The sequence below is a fragment of the Syngnathus acus genome, chromosome 3, assembly GCF_901709675.1.
Source record: "Syngnathus acus chromosome 3, fSynAcu1.2, whole genome shotgun sequence".
NCBI lineage: Eukaryota > Metazoa > Chordata > Actinopteri > Syngnathiformes > Syngnathidae > Syngnathus > Syngnathus acus.
The window spans coordinates 10,710,128-10,728,804 of NC_051089.1; the positions used below are offsets into that span (position 1 = coordinate 10,710,128).

Sequence of the window (18,677 nt, forward strand, 5' to 3'; positions counted from 1 at the left end):
TAAGCACAAGAGCATCTTGAAGGCTTCTTACGTGAATCAGACCATTGGCCAAATAACAATGACAATAATATATATTTAAGCATTTGTTTCTCTTTCAGAAGAGCTGCACTGGCTTGAGAGGTAAGAATTTATAATTACAATTGAAATGTCTTTTTATATATATTTATAAAATATCTTATTGACCACAAGATTGATTGATGTGTTATTTAATATTGTTTTTTTTCAGCACCATGAAAACACTTGTTTTTTTTCAGGCCTTTTTATATATGTATAATCCATTTTACTATTTGATGTTCCTTATATTTTACTTAATCAAACCTGCAAACATCAGGTTTTCTGACTGAGACAATGAACTGCTTTTTTTCATCGAGATATCCCATTTGTGGTCATTTTGTGTGTTCGAATCCTCAACTTAAAGTAGCTGCTTCTTTTCTCAATTTCAGTTACAGCATATGTAGAAATGTGACAATCCATCACTCTCTTTCCTGTACGGGAATCCAGCCAGTTGCCACAATGTCTGACAGCAATGATGGTAAGTGATGATTGTGCACCATTATCCTTTCTGCAATGAATTGTCTTTGCCAGAGGTGGGAATACATTTCATCCGTTACATTTGATTCCTTTTTGTACTTCGCAAGTCATTTCACCACACACAGAAGCAAGGTGACTAATTTACGTGAAGCCTGGCAGAAACAATGTATGACGACCCAACAACAACCCTGGCCTCATATTCGATCTGTTTTGAGTTTATCTTTGAGATGAGATAAAAAGAACAGCTACAGCATGCCATGTACAATATCCCCCTTTGTCCACCTAAAAATGGAACTGGCTGCTAACCAAACCAATTGTAGGGCATATCTGACATTCATGCTCTGATTAAAAGAATATTTCAATTCAGTTTCTCACCGTTTACTTGAGGGTTTTTTTTCCCACATAATTGTTCATAGGACTAGTTTTTCCATTTACGGGATTACTTGATTCAATTTTTGGTAATTCTCTAATCTGTCTAACATGTCTATGGTTGTTTAGTGTTGGAGTTTCCTGACAGTGTGATGAGGGACGAACTGGAGGACTCAAGCGACACAAATGAATTCTCTGAACATGAACTCCTTGACATCATGTACAATGCATGTAAAGCTTCCAGCACAGGTATGTCGACTGTTGAAAGATGAATACTGTAAAACGCTTATTTTAAAATTGGGCACCGTCTTGTCGATCCCTATCAGGAGACGTGTCAGCATCAAGCATCTTACAATACCTGCAGAAGGTGACGGCCCGGAGTCAGCAGCAGCAGGGCCGCCTGACATCCTTGCAGCAGCTGCTGGACCCCGAGTGTCAGGACCCTGTTGTGAGCAGAGAGATGTTCCACCTGACTATGAAGGAGTGGATTGCCCAGTGCAGCCAGGACAGGTACAAAATGATACTGCAGCATTGCCTGTAGTTCAAATTCCATATTTATCTAATAAGACAAAAACACAAAATATCTCAATAAAATACATCATGCTTTTGATAGTTAATTATTAAATGTAGCCTACTAATGTGTATTGACCGCAACTCGGGTGTGGCTTACTTTGACCAACCGATCAGAGGATGGAAAAATGCTCACAACATCGAGGGCCAGAACTGCTACTGCTAGAAATGCTACCAAATGTGGAGAATAGATTGTTGGGAATAAATGAATACAGAACAAATGTTACATTTCAGGTTGGAAATGTAGCTCAGGGCTTCTGGTAGTGTTTCGGCCTGCAGAGAAAAACCTTGCTGGCCCACCATTGCTGAATATATTTTGAAGAAGCACATGGACTCAAGCATACCCGTTAACATCAGTCAATTTGTTTGCGTTGTATCATTTCGTTGATAAGTTAAGTGTGTGTTGGTAGTTTTTGCAGAAACTAGAACTGTTTTTGGAACTTGTTATTCTCCCTGTTGTTTAGTGCTGACGTGGACAGTGGTGATGATGTACCTTACCCAGATGCTTCAGTACTGCCCATAAATGGTAAGCTACTCTTATTATTAGTTTTAAAATTATATTGATCAGAGAAATTTGATTTTACCAAATACTCTTTCAGGTCTGGAATTTTCAACTACTCCTTCAAAGGCTGCTCCAGGCGACAGCCAACAATGTGACTGGTTAGTTTCTGCCTCTCTTCATATAATGTTGTCTTAATTTACAACTAAACTACTCATTCGGTTGAAGTGAAGCAAAAGAGCTGTCGGCAACAGTGTCCGAACTGAAGCAAGCCCATCGCAAGCTGAGCGAGCAGAACAGCAGCTTGCTGAGGACGGTGGCTCAGTGTGAAGATGTCAACCTGCAGCTCACCCTGGAGATCACTGAGCTGAGAGCAAAGCTGGCCAGGTAAAATATTTCATTTGAGAATATTAAAATCTTTTTTTATGAATGACCCAAGTGTGAGCTTATCACTTGCATTTCTTGGGAGATTTATGGTGGCGATGGATGTCTTTCTTTATTTTGGCATGAGTAGTTCCCAGCGGTCAGCAGTTCGAGCGCGATCCGTAACAGAGGAACTGGAGGAGACCCGAAGAGCCTTTAAAGAAGCTCAGGAAAGAGCCAGCCGTACGCAAGCCAATTGCACCAAGCTGGTATCTCATACACTTGACATATTAACCAGGAAGCTATGAATAGAATAAAAGAAAGTAAGACTTTTGGGCCAATTGCAGAGCAATGAGGTTGAATACCTGAAAGTTCACATCAGGAGGCTTGAAGACAAGGTAATGCAAAATATATTTTTTTCATGGTTTACACTCATTTCACAGGTATTCCAAGATGTCCCAAAAGTCACTTTACTTCCACCTTACTTTCTATTTTCTTTTAGATATTATTTGGATGTATTGTCCGACATTTGGGAACTGTTTTAATTTGTGTTCTGCATAATGTGTCTCCTTTAAAATCGGTCGCAGAATGAAAGACTCTCCTTTGAAAAGACATGTTCAGAAGAAGGCTCGAACAAACTCCGCAAAGTCAATGCTGACTTGACGGTAGGATCATAACAGTCAAACACCAGTTTCTGTGCTCTACTTTTGTTTTGTTGAGCATTCAAATATTGACAGGCTGAACTTCAAGAAACTTTGGTCATGCTGACTATGAAAGACAGAGAAATGACCAAGGTTGGTTCATTGACCCCTTGAATCCATTTTGTTTTATTTCATTTCAAAATGACCTTAGGCATCTTTTCCACATCTCCTGTGTAGAAAGACATTCTCATGGATAAGATGAAGAGTTCTCATGCGGAGAATCATAACATCATTGAGGTTTGTTTCAATACGGTTATCAGCATAAATATTATATGGGAATAATTATTTTCCATGGTGTCATGTCACAGGGCGTGCAGGCCGAGCTGACGAGGTTACATGAACATTCACATCAAGTTCTGTCCAGGTATTTCTGCAAAGACATTTATTGGTCCATTCATGAATCATACATGAGAATTTTGAGTTGAGAATTTTACACCTCAGCTCCATGTTAGAGTACAGAAAGAGAAAAAACTTTATATCCACTTTGCCTAACTGCTGTTTATTTTCACCGGATAGGTATGACAGATTCTGCATCAGTTCTCAATCACTGTACGGCCGAGAGCCTCCAAACCGCCGCTCCCTGCAAAGTGAAATGCAAGACCTGCAGCAGGTACTATTAAAAATCGTCATCATCTTTTTCTGAATCAAGTCAGTGACGCGTGGCCGTGCTTCGTTCCTTTCGCCGGCAGAATCGCAGAGCTGTGGACGAAAGAAGCCTCCCTCCTCTCCATACAGAATGTGAGGACATTCAGAGCATCATCCATAAGATCAAATCTGCGGAAAAAGCTCATCTTTGGCGCAACAAGTACCCAGAAAGGGTGGGTTCAAATCTCTCAAGAGACAGCGATTAAACACAAAAGCCCATTAATCAATATTGTTTCTCCGACATAGGTCTCTTCCTCATTTGAAACCCAGGAAAAGCCTTTTCCTCAGCACCAGCAGCAACAGGCAAGCATCAAGCAGCGGCTTGTCAATGTGTATGTGACTTTTTGCCTTCCTTTTTTCCCTCTTATGGTAACAGAGCGCTTTTGGTTGATGTTAAAATCTACTCTGAGCAGCTTCCTCCTGCTAATAAAATGTCTGCTTTTGACAGAAAGATTTATGGGCACCTCATTACGCAACACACAGGCTTTACCATCCTCTGTATGCAAGACAGTATTGAGGCTAAGTGCAGTTTTAGTGCCCCTTTGGTGACTACAGACATAACAGCGTGTGAAGGAGATGTTTATAAAGCTGTGCTGGTGGTTTCAGGCTGCAGGACCTCGAGCTCCAGAAGTCTGTGTGGGAGGATAAAGGGGTGAAGGTGGACGAGCAGTGGAAAACTTGTGAGAAGGAGCAAAAACCAAACCAGACCGGGAAGTCGGTACCACAGTCCAAGAAAGTGGCCATCGTGAAGTGGTGGAAAGCGCTTAGCGTCGAGGGAGCAAAGCCCCGCACTGGCGAAAGCAAGACCTTCAGAGAGCTCGCCGAGAAAGCTCGGCTCCATCAAGCGGAGCAGACTATCACTGATATGAGGGAGCAGGTTTGCCACCTGCAAGCTTCTCTTAAGAGTGTAGGCGAGCAAAAAAGCAGTAGCAGAGTTGTTCTCGTACACAAGGAAACCAACACTGAGAGCCAGGATACACACGGAGCTGAGGGCAAACGCGTGACGGAGCGGAGGGATGCGTCGGTGGCCACAGAACCTGTTCGCAGCCCAGGTGGAGCAGCCTCACAGCGGCGACAAGTCCAACTTGGGGTGACGGCAGACGCGCTGCTGTCGGCCCTCAGAAGAATGGAGGCCATGCTCAACAGCGCATTGGAGTCGGCCAAGCTTGTGAAGGAGAGCGAGAAGAGGGTGAGCCAAGTGAGGGTGAGGATGGAGAGCATCACTCAGAGGGTGGAGGCCGCACTGGGACGGACAGCCGACACGGATTTGCAACTGAACTCACTTGAAGCTCAGATCGTGGAAAAAAATAAACAGGTTGGTTCCAGGGGAGAGAAATAACATTGTGTAAAGAGTAGCAAAGACTAAATGGATTTGATGTATGCCCCTTAATTGAAAGCAGTATCCACAGATGTAGATTTAGACCAAATATCGTATACATATTGATAACAAGGTATCGCAGTACTTTTATTTAACTGTACATTGTGCAACCGTACACACAATGATACACCATAACAGCAACGTAATTTATTTGCATTCATATCATGCTATTGTTGCAGTGTTTGGTTTCATTTAGATTTGCCAATTTTGTCGAGAAAATACAAACAAGAAAGCAACAAATGTACTTTTCCACCATCTTATTTGGAAAGCATTATAACGTGTTAAGATTAATCAAATGTTCTCTTTGCACTTTTCGGAGGCAGTCCTGTCCCGAGCTGTCAGGTGATCCAGACCACTTAACTGAGCGTGTTACACCACATGAAGACCCAGTTGCGAGTCCCCCGCCTCCGCCTCATGTAATCTCAGACGTCAGTGAGGCTCCGCAGCTTCCCATGAATGGTATGTATCGTAATACTGCTTCAAATGTATTTTTTGTGAATGTTACGTTTCAGTACAGCCCTCCATTTTAACTTTCCCTGGCCTTCCCCACCTGCACTAGGAGTTTGATGTTAATGGTAGCTTACTGTCCATTACGCATATCCAGACCAGACAGATCCTGTTTTGAGAAACGCAATGGAGAGCATTAATTGTATTATGTGACAACCATAAAGCTTCATAAAGTGGCGCGGAACTTCAGCCGGGGTCAGATACTGGCCAGTGCCAGTGCTAGCAACCCGAGCAGATGACTTAGTCATGTCTCTGGATTTGGTTGCCAGGTTGTCGTTGCCCCTAGTGATGAAGATGACGGAATTAGAGCAGTTCGACTTGCCAGCTTAACTTCGCCCCTGCCAACACCTGCCTGGATGGGACGCTCGATTTCTTTCCAGTCCATTTTATGGCACACTGTCTCTCCCTCTGTTGTCCTGTCGCATTTGCATTGCATGTTATTTCCCTTTAAATGCAAATCAATTCTATCTCTTTGGCTCCCACAGGTGACACAGAACAAGACAGATGCAATAAGGTAAGGTTTGTAATGAGCAGCTTTCATAAGAATGCGTTCCTTAAAATCAATTTGTTCCAAAACTTGTTCATGGACAGAAACAGCGTCCAATTAGATTGCTCTTGCAAATTGCATTGACCATCAATTGTGCTCCGTGTGATGACTGCGTGATCAGCATAAAAAAAAAAAAAAAAACTGTTTTAGAAAAAAGCTATTTATTACGCATGACCAATTCTTCTAAGTTAGCAAAAGAAATGTGGTTTCCCCTGAGCGGGCAGAGAACCAACTCACTCACTAACTTTACCACCACATACACACAGACACACACATACACATACACGCACACACACACACTCAGTCTGAAGTAGCTCAAAGAGGCATACAGCTCTCTCCTTAAATGGTCAAAGCTCCCAGGAGTCAAAGAGAGGCTGCTGCTGAAAAAAGACAGGGAAGCGAGGGGATGGGAGAAGGAAGCGGAGACCAAGAGGCTGGAGACCTTTTCTGAGAAAAGGCAGCATGCAGTGACAGTCGGTGGGAAGTCGCCTGAGACGGGAGGTCCGCTGGGAACTGGAGGTGGACACAGGTAGCGCTCCAATTTGGCTGGACAGGTTCAGATGGGGGGCTTCTGTCGTGGGGGGTCTTTTGTTTGAGATGTGAGCAGGATGAGTGGCACGCTGTGTCTTTTAGAGGATCTTACTTGAACTTGAAACTGTTTTAATGCAAATAACTGTTGATCTTGTGATGCATCTGAAATTCAGCAGAGATATTAATTGTCCATCTTTGTTCAATGGCTCTGACATTTTTGGCCCGTTATGTCACATGAGGTTCTCGAGCTGAGCACTTCCTCTGTGGGCCCCACGCTTGACTCAGCTCAGCCACATTTTACACAAATGTGACAGGAGGGGTCTGTCTTATGTAACGTGCCGATGAGGGGAACAAAGGTGACAGTCCCCATGTCTCTGTCCTTTGCTTGTTAAAAGCACTGTGGCTAAAATGATAGCATGAGAAAACAAATACTGCATTTGGACTGTGTGTGCACAGAAATGTGTGTCAGTCCCTGTGTCCCACAGGAAATAATCAAAGCGCTTATTTATTTCTGTCTCATGGTCACGTCTGCAGCCTCATGCAGAGTTGGCGGAAATCTACAATGCTGCATGTTTACGTTGTAAAATAATTTTGTGCAGGACTTTCATACTGCATTTCTCCCTGTCATTTTTCCACTGTGTTGGGCAGTGGAGGAGAAAGAATATTATTTGCTGATGTGAAGAAGAATATTATTTTTGTTTACGTGTTAGTACCTGGTTTTGTCCGAGACAGTACCATCTTTTTCTGTAAATTAGTCTGGATTGAAGGTATACTCCTTGATACTTCCCATTTGGTTTAGCTGACGGCTTATGCGGTGAAGCTGACTGAACATTTGTCAAGTGTGTCTGAAAGAAACATGATTTTATATATGGTTATTTATTAATGGTTTGTTTATTTAAATACTATTGTATAGTATTGATATACTTTCCATTTGACAGAGACACGTTTTGTGGGGCAAAGGCAGACAGCACCTTATGCAAATGTTCCTGTACCAATGCAGTGGCCTGGCACCGTGTGGTGATTTGCATATATTTGCTTCAAAACAGGGAAGAGAGTTCAAAGGAAGATTTAGATAGTCATTCAACTTGAAAGGATATACTTACAAATCAGATCATTTACATTTGTATGATCATACTACTTTTTATCATCAAGAAACAATCTACATTTGGAGCTCAAATAACTGCTTGAAATTTCAAATGTACAATAAACGTTGATGTTTCTGTGCTAACTCTGCCGTGGTTGGACTGTACCAACATTTTTCATTAACATCTACCAAAAATGACATTTCATTATAACGTAAGATGTGCAATGCATGTCCATTCCTTTCGATTGACTTGTTTAGATTTCAGCCATGATTGCAGATTATAAAATGCGTGTTTACCACTCGCCATCTGTATTCATCGCGATGGATTAAAAATAGACTAGCCCGGGAGCAAAATAACCCAATTAGTTCTTACTTTAAAATCAATGCTATTATAAATGAATACAGTATCACAGGATGTCCTTATACCCAATATACTCTTGTGTTTCTGTCAATTTTATTTACTGTATTAATTTTACCACCACCACCACCCACAAATAAAGACAACACAGCTGGAGTTATGTAATTTCCCCCTCTGTTGCTGAATGTGTGATTCCCACTCAGGATGTTCTTATTATATTGTGTATGTAAAAGCCCCTGTGTTTATTTTACAATGTCCCTCGGAGACTCATCGCCACAGCCAGCCTGCGAGAGTCAGTCGTCTCAGAGACTCTCCAATTTTCTCACCCCAACAGTTAAGAATGCTAATAGGAATAACTTTGGACTTTTCTTACCATATAAGTATAATAATAATAATAATTCATTCAATTTCAAGGAACCAAAGACGCTTTACATATTATTACTTTTTTTTTTTTCTTTAGAAGGCAGCAACTCCACTGGCGCCTGATGAGTTCAATGTTTACAAGAGTACACTGTGTTCATTTTGGTTTAGCCTTAGGTCTGTTCATTCGCAGGTTTTTTCGAGTCGAATCAATTTTAATCACTGTCGCACTTGGGCAATTTTAGGACATCGTTATAAAGAGGTGATATTGTATCATCATTTGTCACACTGACGCTCACAATTCTCCTGCACCAAATGTCAACGCTGTTATTTATTTAATGTGGATTATTGCATAATCACTGCATTATTGTATTGCTAAAGAATTTGTCCAGTGAGTTCATCCGACAACTTTGTATGTGCGGTCCGCAATACCTTGTCGCAATTTTTCAAAACTATAGCCACAAAAATTATAGTAAACAAATAGTTGTGATATGATAAGGTGATTATTAGGATCCCACATGTATACTGCTTTGTTTTGTGGATTGCCACAACAAGAGGTGCGGATATTTTTTCAGTGACTGCACCTGTGCATTCTCACGACAGAGACTCTCCACACTTTGCTTTCTCATAACAAACATGACTTCTTTGCCCAATGTTGCCCTTATAGGAATACATCCAGTACTGTCCAAATAATCTGAGGTATTTTCTACTTTTATTCAGGTCGAGGAAGAGGCGAAGGACTTTCTTCAGTCATCTGTCCCTCACAACAACACCAAGGAGTCCAGCAAGAATTCCACTGCTGAGGGCCCCTTCTTTTTCCCTCTCACCCGCTCCCGGCGGTGTCTACCCCCTGCCATGCCCACGGTGCCTGAGGAAGAAGAGGACTCCCCCGAGGATTTGGACAGTTCTTCAAGCTCGCCCAGTACGGTGAGTACAAAGCATAGTGTCTTCCTACGAAGAAGCACATATTAGGCCAAAGCATGTGAGTCCATAAAAGCTGCTCGTGTGTAATCAAATTGGCCGTGGTGAGGAATCGCTGTCAGCGTTACCACTCCAGGCTTCCTCCTCCAAACAAGGTATACTTTTAAGACATTTAAAGCATTGAGGAATGCCTTGAGGAATGTGGATAAAATCCTAGCATTCTCTTTAGAAGTGATGGAGGCAGTCATGCTTGGGCCCGCGTGTGTCTTGTTTATTGCCATCATACCTCAAAAAGAATTATTTTCTGCAAAACCTTGTAGAAGGCTGTGGAATGCACCACATTCCAACAGGACAAGAAACTATTATTGCTTCTAAATACACAAACCTAAATTTCCTCCTTGAGATGTTGGGCGGCCAACTTTTGATGATGCTATGCTATCACTATCGCCATTGTACAGTATAAACATCAGGTTTATAGGATTAGATTAGATTTAACTAAACCAATAACTATACTAGGTACTAGTAATACACCGTCTTTTGGCTATCCTTTACTTGCATTCAAATCCAAAATGTAAGAATGGATTACTTTATTCATTTTATGCTTGTATCTATGAAACGGAATATTTATGAGCCTTACTAAAATGAAGAAAAGCTGAAACATGTCGGGTCTCACGCTGCAGAGATTAGGGACAACCAGCATAATTTTCTCACTCACGCAATTCTTTTCACAGATTTATAAATGCAAGATATCAACAAGTATAATCGTCACTTATTTTAGCTTTCACTGCGCTCCCGAATTCCCAAAGTGATTCATTTTTGCCATTGCAATGGTAATGTTCCTCCATAGCCCCCTTTATTCAATGCATTTGAGCATTTACAGATACTCCATGTGTATTTAATACAACACTGAATGACGTCCTCATAATGATCACATGTTGCCTTTGTGGTGTTTGTTTGCACAGTGTGCACCTGCTGAGAGCAGAGCTGCTGTCATGACTGGCCCCACTATCATCTACCCACAACAGGCCTCCGTTGTCCAGCAAGATGGACGTCCTCTGGAGCACGCTAGGTGAGCGCAGTCAAAGTATGGTTCCATTTGTATTGCGCCGCCTGGTCAGTTACAATGCGAATGTGAGCGGGAAAGTGTGACTGTCTCTGTAATGTGCCTTGTGACTGACTAGCAACCAGTCTGAAATGTAGTCCGGATGAATGTATTGGTTTGATAACAGCATCTATCCAAGAGTCCATGGTAATTTGTGTATGATATTGTAGGCCACACAGCCCAAGAGCTCATCTGGCAAGAAACTTCTCGACAGGATCCATCACCACAGTCGGTAGATAAAACACACACATGTACGGATGGATGTACAGATTGTGGACAGACGGACGGACGTACAGATAGATGGACGGACGCATGCTGTCTAAGTAGAGCAATTGTTTATTTTATGATTTCGATACACGTAACCAGAAATATTGGATAAAAATACTTCAGGACTGAAGTGTATGCGTGGTTTTCTTAGACAGCACAGGTCATGTGATCGACCTGGTGAAGGACAAGCTGCCGGAGTTGCAGCTCTCAGAGGAAGATCGCCAGAAGAATCTGGAGCTGCTGGAACAAGCCAAAAAGGTCAGCGACCGCTTCCTGATGCGACGGGGCCGCCGTTCTACCAGCAGCCTTTCTGACTCGACCACAGGTGACACACATCATTGGTCAAAGTACGGCTACCAAATACTACCATTCTCTCTGGAATTCCGTTCTCATCGAATCCAAAGTAAAATTGAATGCACTGTTAGGTACCTTAAATGGGTATTTTGTTATGCAATAAACACTCGATTATTTTCCATTAAACTCTTTTCAAGATTTAGTTAATACAGGAAATCTTTAAGACAAAATTGCTAAATAATTGTGTGACATTGCTGTTATTCACCTATTTTTTATTTCTCTTGGTCCATTTGTGGGTTCCCCAGAGGTGACTTGCAGTCCACAGTCGATCAGCCAGGTAAACATACTACATATTATTTTCCTCTCGTTCTCTCTTCAAAGCTGTCTTGTCATTTTCTCTTTGTATTGGAAAGTAGGTCAACTCATACATGTCATTGTCTGTGTCGCCCTCTCCTGCAGCATCTGGACGTTGCCTCAGTGAGGGGACAAAGGGATGTGGAGGTCAGCTTTCCTTTTATTTACCAAATTGCTCAAACCAAACGCAGTGATGCTTTGAGATATCAATCGGACATGGTCACAATGTTTTTTTTGTACTTAGCGTTGAAATAGAGTGGTCCTCGAATTAACTTAAATGTCATGGGCTCCCTCAGGGCAACAGACTAGCTGTGGACTGGAAGCCCACAGAGAAGAGGAAAGTGTCTTCTGGGACCCTAACGCCCCGTTTTGCCATTCCAAAGGAAAACTGTGAAGCCAAAAGTCCCCCGGGAGCCAATAAAAGTGACGACGGAGGACGAAATTCCAACCAGGCCCCGGCCACAGGGGTCGCCAAGCCCGTCCCTCGACCCCCAACGCAACAGGCCCCCTGTACTGCTGAAATTAAGACCATTGGTGCTTTCCCACCACTAATGAGGGCTGTTTCCTGGGATGCCATCGGGGGTATTAACTCCAGAAATGGAGCAGAAGACGCAAGCTCGGACAAAACCCGGGATGGCATTTTGAAATCCTCGGTGCTCAGAGAGCTCCCTGCACCCAAACTGTCCAAATTCAGAGAGGTAAAACATTGCTCTTGCGATTTCATGTACCATTTGAGCTCATTTACCATGAAATGTATTCAGCTGGTGTGTTCGTCTGATGCATGTACAGGACCACAAGCTGATGCGTAACCAAACCATAGTCGGCTCCAAGTTACCGGATTTGAGTGAAGCTGCTGAACAGGAAAAAGGTGACTCTCTTTGTTTATCCGCGCAAGACTGAAATGTGCTTTCAGAACAGAATGTAGCCGAGGGTGTGCACTTCCTGAATCTCTGGGAAAATATGATCATGATGATTATGATGTTGATGATGACGATGAAACAAAGAGTGTATGAGCTGGATTTCAAAGATATATGCTGAAATGGGTTTCCAGGGACCGCTTCTTCTCCAAATTCCTCACCAAGCAGCGAGGAGACCAAGTCGGACGCCATGCCAAACATCTCCGACATCATGCTGAGAAAACTCAAACTTCATCGGGGCCTTCCCGGCTGGTGTGTGTCCCAAAGCAACAGCTAATCAACATTTTTTGCTGCACAACTTGTCTAACCACCTGTTTGTTTTGATTTCATTCCAGTCCACCTCCACTCACAGAAAAAGAAGTTGAGGTTTGTAATCTTTCCAGGTTTGCAACACAATTTACTTGAAGAGTTTTTTCCTGCACGGTAGGCCAATTGAGCACTCTAAATTGTCCGTAGGTGTGAGCCTTAGTGCAAATGGTTGTTTGTCTGTACGTGCCCTGCAATTGGATGGCGACCCTGCCTGCCTGCCGCCCAAAAGACTGCTGGCATAGGCTCCAGTATGCCCGCAACCCCCATGAGGATGAAGCAGTTCAGATTTTCCCAATACATATTCCAGATGCATCCTACAGCTTGCAAAACCCTGTTTTGTTACCATAGTAGTTAATTACGGTCACAAACACATCTGCTTGGATATGGCGGTGTGTTTTGTCAACAGGAAAGTGATTTTGTGGTCACAATCACCCAAAAGAGACTCGAGGTGATTTCCTGTGGCCAAGATGCAAAACACGAGTGACGTCTGGTTCGGGCATCAGTCCGTGCGGTTGGTCCCGCTGGGCTGTGTGTGCATCAGAAAAGTCGGAGGTCATGTGTTTCCTCTGTAGTGTGTTGGAAAATGTGCAGCCTAGCTTTGATGGATTCACAGCGTAAGGTGAAAGGTCACAGCGGGTCCCCCGCATGTTACCAGTAACATTTAATGCAGACAGTAAACAATAACACTCAACGTTCCCTTTACCATGAGAGACTTCCTTTGTTCTCCATCTCGTCTGTGCTTTTTATGTGGAATATGAAGTTAATTGTTGTCACTTCCTTCCACCAGAATGCGTTTGTCCAGCTGTCATTGGCCTTTCGTAATGACAACTACACCCTGGAGACCCGCCTCAAACAGGCAGAGAGGGAGAGGAACTTAACTGAGGAAGATACACAAAAGGAACTTGAAGAATTCAAAGTTGCACTGAAGGTTAGTACTTTTAAAAAAGTGCTTCCTGGACACTGTTAATATGTATCCTGTCAGGTTAGGAATCGTGTTGTTTTTGGTGATGTCAGTTGCGGGTGAAAAAAAAAGTCGGTTTTTCTGTAATTTTATTCAGTATTCATTTTTCTTTTGACTTTGAGTGGATTCAGCTGCTTTATTCACTTTCCACAAACGCAATATTAATCAGAATCTCGTGTTTCGACTAATGTGGGGCCGCATGCAACATATTGGAAAGAAACATTTTGAGTTGACTTTCCCTTTAAGTACATTTCAAAATCTCTACTTTTTACTTTATTTATTACCAGAGTTGAATCAGTACTTCTGCTCAAACCATATTTTTTAGTATTTGTAATTCTACTTCAGAACAGAGTATTTTAGTCACATTTGTACTCTGCACTGTTTTCCTAAAAGAAGATTGTGATTTTTTTTTTTTTTGTTGGAAACTTTCAGATGACTGCCCCACAGTGGCAGAACCTGGAGCAGCGTGAGGCCTACCAGAGGCTCATAGAGACGCTGGCAGTGCTCCATCGGCTGGCCACTCGCCTCTCGAGCAGATCCGAGATAGTTGGAGCCGTTCGACAGGTACATTCGCATGAACCTTTTGTCTGCTGTACACCCTTAGGTACCTTACAACTAAAACATTACAAAAAAATCTATCTTTACAAAAAATAGGAATGCTCAGAAGATTGAGACACAATCATGTGTCTTCATGACCACAAACTGCATTCCAAATAATACATCATTTTAAATTTATACTCGTAGCTTTGAAAAGGCAAAATGTTTATCGAAGTGTCCGTCACTTCCTTTTTAAGAAATGTGCTTTTGGGAATGGTTATAGTATGTTTCACGGTGAAGGATTGAATTCGACATGGCAGACATGAGTACGGCCAAAGCAAACATTTACTGTTGCTATTTATGAGCGTAAACTTCGAAGTGAATTTACTTCCTGTGCTGTTGTACAGCTGCTCATTTCTTCATGGGAATCTCAATGAGACTTTATCAGCCAAGTCATTTATTTTCCCTCGAAATTCCAGTGTCAGCGAGAAGCAAGTCTGGGTGTCAGTTACTGAAAAAAAAAAAAGCTATTTGGTTAGATCTTTGACACATTAATACACCAACGTGTCTTAGCAAATTTGGTGTTCCAAAAACATGCACAGTAACTCGACTTTATGATGCAGCTTTCACGTCTACACGACAGATGTTTTATTTGAGGTGGGTAGAGTCGACACAAACTGACATTCAGTCTGAAAGTTTTTCCTATTTTGGCCACAGGAGAAACGCATGAGCAAAGCCACAGAGGTCATGATGCAATACGTTGAAAACCTCAAGAGGACATATGAGAAAGACCACGCCGAACTGACGGAATTTAAAAAGCTCGCCAACCAGAACTCTAATCGCTGCTATGGAGGCTCCGTAGAAACTGGAGGTGAGACAAAAGAACGAGTATCAGGCAAAATTGGTCACTTTGATAGTCCATGTTTTATTCCGACAACAATCGAAAATGCAGTCGTAATAGTGCTTCCAAATGTAACACTGAATATCTTTTCCATCCAGATGATGGCGTTTCTCGTGCTTCAAGATCCATGTCGCTCACTCTCGGAAAGGTGCGCAACAATCCCTGCCCAATAATCTCAAACTTGTTTTTTTTGTACATAACATTAACAACGATGTCCTCTTTCGCTTAGGCGCTGCCCAGACGCAGAGTGAGTGTTGCTGTGGTCCCCAAGTTTAATCTCCTGAACATTCCAGGTCAGATGCCTCCCACTGCCGCCCCCAATGCGCCAACAGCTTCCACGCCTGCTGCGGCTCTTCCTGCCTTGGTGAGTCTAATGTCCTTTTCTGACCTCCAGCAACTTGGATTCACACAACTATTGTTTTTGCCAGGAAGATTTTTATGGTTGTCAGTTTGTTGGGGAAATAATGCTACAAAGAAAGGATGGGTAAATTCACCAATGTTAGACAAAATCCGACAGACACATTTTTAAGGCTATGAATGCAAAACAACAGTTATTAATTTTGTATTTCAGTCTATTTTATAACTTTTTATGGGTTCTCCCACTGGAAAAAAAAATCACTGGTTTAAACGTAGATGTCTATTTTGACAATCTGCATCGGCCATCTAGAAATCGTGCGAAAGTGTGTCGACTTTAGCGTACAGGATGTTTTAATAATTTTATGACCACGCCCGTCCTGGCAGAGTGAAGCCGGTGATGTGAAAGGAAACTCCTCACAAGAATCGACACAACAGGCGACAACAGAGTGGTAGGTTTTGTAAACCCACACACACACACTTGTACGTGCACACAAGACCGGTTGATTCCCGAGGTCACGAGCCGTCTTCCAAACAATGGCCCAAAAACGCCTGAAAAAGCATTTTATGTGGCAGTGGGAACTTTTATCTTGTTTGTGTGACCTAGAGGATGTGTTAGAAGCTTGAGAAATGGGGAAATGTATGGAAGAATATCATTCAATGTCACTGAAGTTGCTCTCCAGGCTCATAATCTAAACATTCGTTTTTGACCAAGTCCAGACTCAGTGCTGCAGTCGTATCCTGGTCACGGAGAGAGTTGAGTGTTGCCAATAGCCAGAGAGGAGCAATAACAAACATCTCGCTACTTCTGTGGCCTAATTTACTTGTAGTTTAGCATGCACAATGTGATGAATCAATTGCAGTGATTGATTTAGCATCTTTAATTTGTGTACCCTAAAGGTAGTTTTTTTTTTTTTTTAATTCTGTATAAATACTGTTGAGTTTGTGGAACCCCAAAAAAATATTGTGACACATGTTGCCAATTCATCAATAGAATTGTTTGCATTTCTTTGTGTCTGCCTTATTTCTATGGCATCTTACAGGGGAGTTTCCTCAAGAGTTTTAAGCGCATGGTTGGACAGGATGAGCGATATAAAAACACCAAACACATACAATTTAGCTTTCTATGCCCTTGGTATTTTCAATTTTTTTGTTTTTGCACTGCCGCTGTTTCAGTTCATCAGGTTGATGTTGTGATGGACGCACTCACAAAATGATTGCCGCGATGTGGCCGAGGACTAACTGTGCTTTCCTATGCAAAACAATGCAGTGGAAAGAGTGTGACGGAGCAGCAGGAAGCGGAGCCTGCCAAGCCCGCCGTCAACTTGGAGGAGATCAGAGCAGAAATCAGGGCAGAGCTCAAGGCAAAGATTGAGGAAGTGGCGTACAATAAAGGGTGAGACCTTCTCTCTTTGCACATGCACTTTCTGTGATAGATAAACACAGCCATTATGGCCGATCATCACATTAAAGTTGAAGTTAATGTATTGCGACATATCATACTGCACATGTGATGACTTTTTCTTCGGTAACATTGTGCTGTTTGAACTTACTGATGAATAAGACTGTATAATATGTTCACTGAAGCTACCAAGAAGGACTGAAGCAAAACAAAGCAATCCAGGAGGAAAAGCGTGAAGAGGATGAAGCTGCAGACAAGTTGCTGGAATCAAAGATAAGGGATGAAGAAAGCGGAAAGAAAATCAAAGCAAGCCGGTATGACACACAGTACAATTATATTGTTTTCAAAAAGGTTCACAAACACATTGAAGACACACAATCAATCACAATATAAAGCTCATGCAGGTGAGTTGGCTTTTTTATTCTTCTCCACAGGAGGATGGAGGAGGTCTTGGTTCTTCTTAGCCGCATTTGCCCGAAGATTTCGTGGAGCAAGCGGCTTCTGTCACTGATGGTTTTTCTGGTGATGTGTCTGATTATCAGCATTTTTACATTCTTCTCTGGCTACTACAACAAGCGTGATGACACATAAGAACACGAGCACTTCATTCAGGGTGGAACCAAATCATTTTTTTCACTGACACCCTTCTGTCCCACTCAATTTAGTTCATAACAGAATTTTTACAGAAGCCTTATGTATAAAGTTTGTTACAGTTACTACTTGTTCACTTCTACTTAGGGACCAAATACAATTATGGTACATGTGAATATGAAATATGGCAGCGGTTCCCAACCTTTTTTGCGCCACGGACCAGTTACATGTCAGACAATATTTTCACGGACCAGCCTTTGTATATTTATATAAAGAAATAATACATTTATAATGAAAAACACATAAAAATAAAACTCACCATTAAGTATCTGCTCCGTAGCTTTGCGGGCTCGACTGGGGAAACATGTTACGTGACCGGGACGAGCGTCTTGACCTGAATTAATCGATCGTCGATAAAAATATATATCTTTTTTTTCCGTGTGGCCCGGTACCAAATGACCCACGGACTGGTACCGGTCCATGGCCCGGTGGTTGGGGACCTCTGAAATATGGCACTTCTGATATAAAGTACCATGTAAACATAGAAATGTATGTTTCTGGTCCAATAGATTTTTTGGAGTACCAGCTGATACTTAGAGAGATGATATGTTTTGTGGTAATTATTTATATAAAGATTTTTAATTCAAAACACATTTTCAGATACAGTAGACCTGCAAAGTCACAGGTGTCAAACTAAAAGCCCAGGGCTCAGTGATGGCAAAAGACTTCCAGACACTTGAATTTACAAACATAGCATTTTTCCTCAGATTTTGACATTTTTCCAAATATTATAATTTGGATAAAATATAGAGAGACCTTTCTACAGTTTCATAGGTTTGAGCCTGGATATTATCATCTAATTTGCCTAAAAGGAAAGAAAAGAAATCATCTTCTATAGTGGTCTCAGTCCGCACATCCATCATCAAATCAATCAGTATTTCATAAAAGTTGCTAATGCGAATGAAGGTTTTGTGATGCCTTCAACAAAAGATGTGAAATTAGAAGTAATTCAGGAAGGGATTGTTTGAGACTTTGCATGTTCCACTGTAATTTCCAGCGTGCAATACGTTTTGCAACCAATTAGTCATTTGTGCCATTTTGAATTGTGTCTTCAGGGCACTAAAAAATGTTGCACACTGTTTATTTTTGATCGTCTTTACACGTGTGCCTACTTGTGTTGCCAACTCTGCGGGGACTTGCTCTGCCACTTCACCTTGAAATAAAGGTTTACCAATTCCATCAATTACACCGTCCTTTCTTGTTGCGTAATGGGCTTATGATGTGAAGAGACTGCTTGCAGCTCACACATGGTGTATTGTTCGAG

At 42.0% G+C, this 18,677-nt stretch overlaps 1 protein-coding gene across 1 annotated transcript; it reads left to right on the forward strand.

Annotated features, from left to right (window-relative positions):
- Positions 1-25: 25 nt before the first annotated feature.
- Positions 26-17,465, forward strand: mrvi1 (murine retrovirus integration site 1 homolog). The gene is made up of 38 exons (XM_037247556.1): positions 26-120; positions 444-532; positions 1,030-1,149; positions 1,227-1,410; positions 1,935-1,996; positions 2,070-2,130; positions 2,198-2,356; positions 2,484-2,601; positions 2,680-2,730; positions 2,920-2,997; positions 3,070-3,126; positions 3,211-3,270; positions 3,342-3,397; positions 3,550-3,643; positions 3,723-3,851; positions 3,925-4,010; positions 4,285-4,993; positions 5,380-5,515; positions 6,049-6,077; positions 9,164-9,370; positions 10,327-10,433; positions 10,637-10,698; positions 10,885-11,058; positions 11,333-11,364; positions 11,487-11,528; positions 11,678-12,079; positions 12,171-12,249; positions 12,433-12,550; positions 12,634-12,664; positions 13,395-13,535; positions 14,001-14,132; positions 14,823-14,976; positions 15,105-15,154; positions 15,236-15,370; positions 15,748-15,812; positions 16,631-16,756; positions 16,948-17,076; positions 17,197-17,465. Exons 2-38 carry the CDS (start codon positions 514-516, stop codon positions 17,351-17,353), a joined length of 4,551 nt encoding a protein of 1,516 aa, XP_037103451.1. The 5' UTR covers positions 26-120; positions 444-513; the 3' UTR covers positions 17,354-17,465.
- Positions 17,466-18,677: the final 1,212 nt, after the last annotated feature.

Excerpts from the sequence above, each read along its gene's own strand:
- mrvi1 (XM_037247556.1), top strand. Across the intron at positions 1,411-1,934 it reads GCCCAGTGCAGCCAGGACAG|TGCTGACGTGGACAGTGGTG; the intron begins GTACAAAATGAT and ends CCTGTTGTTTAG. Across the intron at positions 2,357-2,483 it reads CTGAGAGCAAAGCTGGCCAG|TTCCCAGCGGTCAGCAGTTC; the intron begins GTAAAATATTTC and ends TGGCATGAGTAG.